Here is a 10,267-nt window from a genome sequence, read left to right on the forward strand (position 1 = left end):
GAAGGGAATTAAGCCTCCGTCCTGAACCTTCTTTCACAGTTGCAATATTAACATAACCATTTAATGACTAGTGGTGCTGTTGTTTGTTCAGGATCTGTGGATCCCCTATTTCAACATCACCACTGACATCACTGCCTCCACCATGAGAGTGCACACTGACGGTTAGGCCTCAAGTCTCTCTCTATACCTCTCTCTACCACTCTCTACCTCTCGCTCTCTACCTCTCTCTCTCGCTCTCTACCTCTCTCTCTCGCTCTCTACCTCTCTCTCTCGCTCTCTACCTCTCTCTCTCGCTCTCTACCTCTCTCTCTCGCTCTCTACCTCTCTCTCTCTACCTCTCTCACTCGCTCTCTACCTCTCTCTCTCTCTACCACTCTCTACCTCTCGCTCTCTACCTCTCTCACTCGCTCTCTACTTCTCACTCGCTCTCTACCTCTCTCGCTCTCTACCACTCTCTACCTCTCGCTCTCTACCTCTACCTCTCGCTCTCTACCTCTCTCTCTCGCTCTCTACCTCTCACTCTACCTCTCTCACTCGCTCTCTACCTCTCACTCGCTCTCTACCTCTCTCGCTCTCTACCTCTCCCTCGCTCTCGCTCTCCCTCTCGCTCTCTACCGCTCTCACTCGCTCTCTACTGCTCTCACTCTCTACCTCTCGCTCTCTACCTCTCTCACTCGCTCTCTACCTCTCTCTCTCTACCTCTCTCTCTCCCTCTCTACCTCTCTCTCTCGCTCTCTACCTCTCTCTCTCGCTCTCTACCTCTCTCTCTCGCTCTCTACCTCTCTCTCTCGCTCTCTACCTCTCTCTCTCGCTCTCTACCTCTCTCTCTCGCTCTCTACCTCTCGCTCTCTGCTCTCTACCTCTCGCTCTCTACCTCTCGCTCTCTAACGCTCTTTCCTTCTCTGTTTTAACTGACTGAATTGTGAAGAAGGCACCTGTTCCTCTTATATCTGCCTCCATGTGTTTAATTGTCCCTCTCTCAGGCTCTCTGTGGAGGTATGTGCGTGCCAGCATGTCTCTCTCTGGCTACCTGCCCCCTCTATGTGACCCTAAAGACGGACACCTACTGATGGACGGAGGCTATATCAACAACCTACCAGGTCAGCAACACACACACACACACACACACACACACACACACACACACACACACACACACACACTGCAGTGGCAAGATAAGACAAGGTGGGGATAGGCATAGGTGTCACAGTACACAGAGTACTTCTCTCCTGCTCAGCGATGTACCACTAATAATTATTATTTGGTGGGTGCTTCTATTTGTCCGATGTACATGTTCAAATGTGTAAAAAGTGAAACTCCTCAATGTTCATTGTTACTCTAAGCCCTAAACCTGCTTCTCTGCCCCTCTCCCAGCGGACGTGGCTCGCTCCATGGGTGCCAAGGTGGTGATCGCCATAGACGTGGGCAGCCAGGACGAGACCAACCTCACCAACTACGGCGACTCGCTCTCCGGCTGGTGGCTGCTATGGAAACGCCTCAACCCACTGGCAGAGAAAGTCAAGGTGAGCCTCTCTCACAGCACTGTACAGGACTACAGCCACAGCTGCTGTGTAAACCGAAAGATATGGTGTAATGATATTGCTTTCATGTTTTGTCCTACTTTGCGATTCATTGTTATGAAATGGTTTTGGGTTCATATCGGAGTGAAAATGTGTTGTCGTTCACTGAGAATATTTCTGCAGTTTTTTCAAGAACTCTCAATGTGTGGAGTTACTTAGTGTGTCCAAAATGGTACCCTCTTCCCTATTTAGTGCTCTGGTCAAAACTTGTGCACTATATAAGGATTAGGGTGCCATTTTGGTCACAATAGACACTGGAGGTATGTGCACAGTTGTCACCCTGCTGTGCTAAGTGTTGTGGCATTTGACCCTTGACCCCTGTAGGTATTGAACATGGCAGAGATTCAGACGCGGCTGGCATACGTGTGCTGTGTGCGTCAGCTGGAGTCGGTGAAGAGCAGTGACTACTGCGAGTACATCAGGCCTCCCATAGACCGCTACCGCACACTGGAGTTTGGCAAGTTTGACGAGATCGCTGTGAGTCTCTCTCTGTCTTTGACCTGGGCAGTCAGTCTGTTATTCTCTCTGTCTTTGACCTGGGCAGTCAGTCTGTTATTCTCTCTGTCTTTGACCTGGGCAGTCAGTCTGTTATTCTCTCTGTCTTTGACCTGGGCAGTCAGTCTGTTATTCTCTCTGTCTTTGACCTGGGCAGTCAGTCTGTTATTCTCTCTGTCTTTGACCTGGGCAGTCAGTCTGTTATTCTCTCTGTCTTTGACCTGGGCAGTCAGTCTGTTATTCTCTCTGTCTTATGACCTGGGCAGTCAGTCTGTTATTCTCTCTGTCTTTGACCTGGGCAGTCAGTCTGTTATTCTCTCTGTCTTTGACCTGGGCAGTCAGTCTGTTATTCTCTCTGTCTTTGACCTGGGCAGTCAGTCTGTTATTCTCTCTGTCTTTGACCTGGGCAGTCAGTCTGTTATTCTCTCTGTCTTTGACCTGGGCAGTCAGTCTGTTATTCTCGCTCTCCAATGACCCCCTCTTACTCTAGACCTCACCTCTTCACACATCACTATTTCTCTCATGCCTCCATCTTCAGTCAAAAGTGTGAGAAGGTTTTGAAGGATTGCATGAGATCCCCCCCCCCCCATTAGCTCCATTACATTCAGCCTTGTGTGTGTATATTGTGTTTGTGTGTCCTGCAGGAGGTGGGCTACCAGCACGGCAAGACGGTGTTTGACGTGTGGAGCCGCAGTGGAGTGGTGGAGAAGATGCTGAAGGACCGCCACCAGGAAGAGTTTCACAACACGCACAGCAACAACAACGTGAGGGTCAGGGAGTGACTATATCATCAAATGTTTAAATGTTCAGGAGAGAATTCCAGGACCACGGAGCTGAGTAACTAAAACAATTTCTCCCATGACCTGTTCTAATTCTTGGTACTGTTAAAAGCAAATGAGAATGGGACCGTAATTGATATTTAGTTACTGACCTGATTTAAAAAAGAACAGAGATAGATAGTGGCATTTTACCCAATGTGGCCTTAAAAATCAGTGTATACCAGTGTTTAAGCCTACGCAAGGTCAATGATGACCAGCCAACGGCGCTGTAGAGACCACAATGATGTGGTAGACGTTTCTGATTGGTAATGAACCTGAGGGCCGCATGATATGCTGAGTCAAGTGCTCTCAGGGTAGTGGTTGAGGCCTGCATATATACAGTGCATTCGGAAAGTTTTCAGACCCATTGGCTTTTTTCACATTTTGTTACATTACAGCCTTATTCTAAAATTGATTAAATAGTTTTGGTTCATCATCAATCTACGCACAATACCCCATAATGACAAAGCAAAAACAGTTTTTTAGATTTTTTTTCAAATGTATAAAAAAAATATATATAATTACATCAAGTATTCAGACCTTTTTCTCAGTACTTTGTTGAAGCACCTTTGGAAGTGATTACAGCCTCAAGTCTTCTTGAGTATGACGCTACAAGCTTGGCACACCTGTATTTGGGGAGTTTCTCCCATTTTCTCTACAGATCTTCTCAAGCTCTGTCAGGTTGGATGGGGAGCATCGCTGCACAGCTATTTTCAGGTCTCTCCAGAGATGTTCGATCTGGTTCAAGTCCGGCTTCTGGCTGGGCCACTCAAGGACATTCAGAGACATTCAAAGGCCTGACTGGTGGAGTGCTGCAGAGATGGCTGTCCTTCTGGAAGGTTCTCCCATCTCCACAGAGGAACTCTGGAGCTCTGTCAGATTGACCAACAGGTTCTTGGTCACCTCTCTGACCAACTCCTTCTCCCCCAATTGCTCAGTGTGGCCAGGCGGCCAGCTCTAGGAAGAGTTTTGGTGGTTCCAAACTTCTTCCATTTAAGAATGATGGAGGCCACTGTGTTCTTGGGGACCTTCAATGCTGCAGAAATGTTTTGGCACTCTTCACCAGATCTGTGCCTCGACACAATCCTGTCTCGGAGCTCTACGGACATTTCCTTCAACCTCATGGCTTGGTTTTTGTTCTGGCATGCACTGTCAACCTTGGGACCTTATATAGACAGATGTGTGCCCTTCCAAATCATGTCCAATCAATTGAATTTACCACAAGTGGACTGCAATCAAGTTGTAAAAACATCTCAAGGATGATCTGTGGAAACAGGATGCTCCTGAGCTCAATTTTGAGTCTGATAGCAAAGGGTCTGAATACTTAAGTAAAGAAGGTATTTCTGATTTTTGCTTTGTCATTATGGGGTATTATGTGTAGATTGAGGATTTTTTTATTTAATCCATTGTAGAATTAGGCTGTAACGTAACAAAATGTGGAAAAAGTCAAGGGGGCTGAATACTTTCCAAATGCACTCTGGAACTGGCGCAGCGGTCTAAGGCACTGCATCTCAGTGCTAGAGGCGTCACTACAGACCCTGGTTCAATTCCAGGTTGTATCACAACAGGCCATGATTGGAAGTCCAGAGGGCGGCGCACAATCTTTCCAGCGTCGTCCGGGTTAGGATTTGGGCGGGGTAGGCCGCCATTGTAAATAAGAATTTGTTCTTAACTGAATTTCCTAGTTAAATAAAGGTTCAATTATATCTAAAGCCACCAGTAATGTACATCGTACCAGCTCCTTCCTGGCCTCCAGAGAAAAACAAGCCTTATGCCGGTAATAATAATACCATGCATTTTGTTTTACCCGAATTCAGAACCAGCTTCAAATCATACAGTTTCTGTTGTATGGTGTTAAGTGCTCTTTGGGCATTTTCAAAAGCTGAAGATAAACTACTACCACTTGAATAAAGAACATATTTATCTGCATAAAAATGTACATCCGCTATTTCAATATGATCCCCAATGTTGTTGATATACAAAATGAACAACAGTGGGCCCAAAATAGAACCTTGCGGAACAACTAAGTACAACTCTGTAGACTCAGATTTGAAACAACCCACCATTACACATTGTGTACGATTTGATAGGTAATTTATAAACCAATCTAGAGCATGACCAGTAATTAACAGGGGCTCATGTAGACCTTTAACCTTTTCAAATAAACTGCCTGCATCTAGAAAGTTCTGATTTAAGGCTTTCAGAATAGAGGTTCTCTCAGTTACAATCTGTGTGTCTACCAACAATTGTTTGGGAAGCTGTGTCTCTTTTTTGCACTCCAAACCTTTCGCTACTTGCCAAAATGTGGCGGGATTATTTAAATTATCCGAAGTAGATTTAAGGTAGTGGTCTACTTTCAGTTTTCGGGTCATAGCCACACCCAGATTTCAAAGACGTTTAAAAGCTATCCAATCATCCGCCGAACCAGGCCCTCTTGCTTCAGCCCACATAGCATTTCGTTCCCTTATGATTTTAGTAAGTTCATCAGTAAACCAAGGGTTCTCTCTGCCCGTAATCCTGAATTTTTTTAAGGGGCCTATTGCATACATCCTGGAATACGTTGTGGAAGTAAGAAAAGGCTAATTCAACATTGGGGATTAATTCTATTCCATTCAATGCTAAATACAAATGTAAAAAACCTTGAATATCGAACCGCTTCCAGTTTCTTTTCGTAACGACACGTGGAGATCGCTTAGGAATTTTACCATCTCTCACACAGGCAATAGCACAGTGATCACTTATGTCATTTGCAAAAAAAATCACAAATCAAATAGTCCAACAGCAGATCAGTAAACAGTTTGCGATGTAGGTGAGCAAAGCTCCGGGGAGAGAGAGAGAGAGTGGCAGGGGCAACTGTACCAGACTGAGAGAGACAGACCAGGGCAGGCGGGAAGCAGTGCAGCAGGTAACAGGAGGAGGTTGAAGAGGTCCTCAACTAGGCAGACATCCAGGGCAACAATAGATAATAAAATAACCGTTGGTCGAAAAAACAAAACCATGACGGTGATACAATCGCTAACCAGAACAGTAATAAAATTGCTAAAATCCAGACCAGAATGGATGGTCATGACTAGATAATGTACAAATGTGTATTTTAATGCTATTATTCTGAATGATTTCTGTATGAGGCCTCTAGTGAATGATTCCTGTGTGCTGTCTGTCCTATGTGTTCTGCAGGGACCTGTGACCTGTCCCAATGCGTCCTTCACTGACCTGGCAGAGATCGTGTCCCGCATCGAGCTGGCCAAACCAGCTCTGGTCGACGGTGAGACTGGCAGATTATCTGATCTGCACATAGAGCAGCAGAGTGCTATGGAGGTCAAACAGGCATTATAAGTTGTAGGCCTATCACAACAAGACACATGACCTCTGGGACCCCAGATATTTGGCAACAAGAGAGGGGAAAAGCTGTAACTGTTATTTTAACTGTAAAATGTATTTTTTTATTGTAAGCTGGGAAGAGCCTGCCAGCCAATAGCTAGCTAGCTGTTGACCTTCCTGTTACCATCACAGCTGGAGTAATTGAATATTTATGTTTTTAATACCGCTCTGCTAGCTTTTCACCCCCCTCCCCTCTCTTTCATGGGTTTGGCACTCTGCCTCCTGCTGTCCTGGAGAAGATAAGCTTATTTTCTATCTTGTCTTTCTCCTTGCTTGTTGTTGACTATTGTTTGGGCTCTGTGAATGCCGCCACACTCACTTAGCAGATACATTTGTTTCGGTTAAATGATGATTAATATGCAGCTATGACAGTTCCTGTACACACCCCTCCTTCCTCTTTCATCACCCCTGTCCACTCTCTTCTTCACTACCTTTCTCTTTATGCACCTTTCCATCTCTCTCTTTCCACCCCGCCACGCTTCCCTCTCCATTACCCTTTCCCTATCTCAGAGGAGTCCGACTACCCCACAGACTATGAGGAGGAGGCAGTAGAGAGTGCCTACTCAGACTTTGAGCTGTCCAATCACTACAGCGAACACACCACTGAGGGGGAGGAGACTGCGGACACGGTGGGGTGAAGCGTTTACATTTTGAGTCATTTAGCAGACGCTATTATCCAGAGTGACTTATAGTTTACAGTCATATGTTTTTGTCCTTTTTTGTACTAGTTCCCCGTGGGACTGGAACCCACAGCATGGAGTTGCAAGCACCATGCTCTACCAACTGAGACAGACATTGTTGAATGTTGATTCTTTTTCTTAACTCGATATTGCATGACAGTGTAAAATAAGAGGACATTTTAGGACTTGGGGCGTCTTGTCATTTTCTCTCTCCTTTTTGAGACTTTTAAGCCTGAGATTAGCCTAATGACATATCAGCTAATCACTGTGTCCTCCTCATGCTCAGGATGAAGAGCTGCTGGACATGGGGAGAAGGCGTCGCCCTCCTCCCCCGGGCTCTAGCAACGTGAGCCCCCTCTCCTCCCCCCACCCCGCGCCTACAGCCCCACCCCTTGGACGAAACTGAGGAGAAGCCCACCGCTGAGCAAAGACCATGCCAAGAGTCACTGAACCCACAGTCTGGAAGCTCAAGGAACTGACTCTTTGGCTGTCTGTTCCTCCAGCACTAGTGCTAACACAGTGCCTTACAGACCCACAACAAATACAGGACCAACTATTTTTAACAGTCAATGCATAATCATATTCCTGTCTGAGTCTGTCTGACTAGCCACCTGGAGATGGTGGAGGTTGATTCACTATTTGTGTCCCGTGTTCTTCCCTCTTAATATAAATCATTCTAGTTTAATGGGACACAAGCTGGGCGGTGGTAAAGATGTGGCGATCTCTTCTGAAATGGCTGCCTACTGATGTTTGGAGCTCACACCTTCTGTACGCCTCCCGTCAGGCTCAGTGTCTGAGGTCCTAGATTGCGATAAAACGAGAAAGGAGGAGACATCCTTTCCGGTCACGGGTATGGGCGCAGTTCAGCGGCAATTCGACATGCACAGTGTGACGGGAATGGACACATAGAAGAAGCACCGGTAGCATCAGTTTATTCTTCTCCTCTGTTTTCTGGCTTCAATCAATTAGATGAAGGGGTGGTTAAATGCAAACTACACTGTTAATGCTATATAGCATTTATATATGTACATGCACATTTAAGACAGCTGGACAATTCACCAGTGTAACACACATTTGATTTGCCTAATGAATTATTAACGTTTACTTACTTCTACAGCTAACTTTAATGATGTACTGGCACAACATTAAGCAAATCAATGCAATGTATGATTTTTTTTTTTACGTGTCTTTATCTGTGCAGTGCCTTTAACCCAGCTGATACTGACACTAGAACCACCGGTAGCCTTTCATTGTGTTGTAGATCTTGGAAAGTCCCTTTTGGTACAGTCCCCTGAGGTAAGGCTGCGTCCTAAATGGCACCCTATTCCTTTTACAGTGTACTACTTTAGACCAGGGCCCGTAGGGCTCGGATCAGAGGTAATTCGTTATGTAGGGCATAGGATGCCACTTGGGAGTCAACCAGTCTAAATGCAGAAGAGACACTGTGTGTCTGTGTATGTGTGTGTGTGAGCATGTCAGTAACAGGAGGCTGTTTATAAAATGCATGCATATGTTCAGTGAATGGAACGAAGCTTTTTGTGAACCCTTACTGAACTAAACTGGCCAACTTGACCTTTTAACACATTTCAAGCTATTTAATTGTGCCTTTGGTGACTGACAATCACATGCTGATTAGTTAAACTTGAATGTTGAGCACAGTTTGCCAATGACCCTGTAAAACAATGAAGGACTCGTGTACTATTTAGGCGTTGCTTGTGTGTGAATGTTATTTGTACCACATAATTGATGTTTTTGATAATCCATTGTATAACACTACTCACTAATAATAAACACTATTGGTTAGCTGAGTCTCTTTACATTGGTGTTTGTGTCTATTTCCCCAGCTTTGGACTAATAAGGAGGAGGTTTGTTTAAAGGCTGAATGCAGCTGTTTTTTATCGCTATCAAATCATTTCTGGGTAACAATTAAGTGCCTTACTGCGATTTGTTTCTTTTTGACCATTTGAATTGAAAACAAAGAGCTTTATAGCAAGATCAATTTTTCAAGCAATCATTTTTCTAGGACTCTGGGAGTGGTCTGAGTGGGGAGGGGAAAACTATCTTTTAAAGCCGCAATATGTAACTTTTTTGGAAACCCAATCAAATTCACATATGTGTGTTAGATATATTATACTAATTTAAAGCAAGTCTAAGAAGCGGTAGATTTGTTCTATGTGAGCTATTTCTAGGCATCCCGTTATTAAGTTTTGTTTTTGTGTCTTACTTTCGGTTTTGTACACCAGCATCAAACAGCTGAAAATACAATATTTTTGGTTATAGTAAAGATATTTCATAGCGGTTTAGATGGTACAATGATTCTCTACCTGCTTGTTTTGTCACGAACTACACTGAACAAAAATATAAACGCAACATGCAACAATTTCAAAGATTTTACCGAGTTACAATTCATAAGGAAATCGTTCAATTGAAATACATTCATTAGGCCCTAATCTATGGATTTCACATGACTGAGAATCTGTTGGTCACAGATACAGGACATGCTCATTGAACATCTCATTCCAAAATCATGGGCATTAATATGGAGTTGGTCCCCCCTTTAATGCTATTACAGCCTCCACTCTTCTGGGAAGGCTTTCCACCAGATGTTGGAACATTTCTGCAGGGACTTGCTTCCACTCAGCCATAAGAGCATTAGTGAGATTGGGCACTGATGTGGGGCGATTAGGCTTGGCACGTAGTCGGAGTTCCAATTCACCCAAAAGGTTTGATGGGGTTGAGGTCAGGGCTCTGTGAAGGCCAGTCAAGTTCTTCCACACCGATCTCGACAAACCATTTCTGTATGGTCCTCAGACTGGTGCATGGGGGTATTGTCATGCTGAAAAAGGACCTCATACAGGAAAGGACCTTCCCCGAACTGTTGCCAAGTTGGAAGCACAGAACTGCTAGAATGTCAATGTATGCTGTAGCGTAAATATTTCCCTTCACTGGACCTAGGGGGCCTAGCCCAAACCGCACCAGACCATTATTCCTCCTCCACCAAACTTTACAGTTGGCACTATGTATTCGTGCGGGTAGTGTTCTGGCATCCGCCAAATCCAGATTCGTCCATCGGACTGCCAGATGGTGAAGTGTGATTCATCACTCCAGAGAACGTGTTCATCACTCCAGAGAACGCTTGTGTGCGGCTGCTTGGCCATGGAAACCCATTTCATGAAGCTCCCGATGAACAGTTATTGTGCTGACTTTGCTTCTAGAGGCAGTTTGTAACTCGGTAGGGAGTGTTGCAGACGATTTGTACGCACTACACCCTTCAGCACTCGGTGGTCCCGTTATTGTGTGGCCTACCACTTCG

At 45.0% G+C, this 10,267-nt stretch overlaps 1 protein-coding gene across 7 annotated transcripts in view; it reads left to right on the top strand.

The window, feature by feature from the left end:
- The window catches only part of LOC139552225 (patatin-like phospholipase domain-containing protein 7), a 40,426-nt gene extending 31,655 nt beyond the window's left edge, over positions 1-8,771 (top strand). For 3 of the 7 annotated variants that reach the window (XM_071363738.1, XM_071363740.1, XM_071363739.1), the window contains 8 exons: positions 92-161; positions 984-1,100; positions 1,375-1,523; positions 1,905-2,057; positions 2,720-2,845; positions 6,071-6,158; positions 6,785-6,903; positions 7,241-8,771. In XM_071363738.1, coding sequence (XP_071219839.1) covers positions 92-161; positions 984-1,100; positions 1,375-1,523; positions 1,905-2,057; positions 2,720-2,845; positions 6,071-6,158; positions 6,785-6,903; positions 7,241-7,360 — 942 coding nt within the window. In that variant the 3' untranslated portion in view covers positions 7,361-8,771. Of the gene's footprint in view, positions 1-91; positions 162-983; positions 1,101-1,374; positions 1,524-1,904; positions 2,058-2,719; positions 2,846-6,070; positions 6,159-6,449; positions 6,904-7,240 lie in introns of all 7 variants that reach the window. The other 4 variants (XM_071363741.1, XM_071363742.1, XR_011670396.1 and 1 more) reach the window with 3 other exon arrangements.
- Positions 8,772-10,267: the final 1,496 nt, after the last annotated feature.

Source organism: Salvelinus alpinus, chromosome 24, assembly GCF_045679555.1.
Source record: "Salvelinus alpinus chromosome 24, SLU_Salpinus.1, whole genome shotgun sequence".
Lineage (NCBI taxonomy): Eukaryota > Metazoa > Chordata > Actinopteri > Salmoniformes > Salmonidae > Salvelinus > Salvelinus alpinus.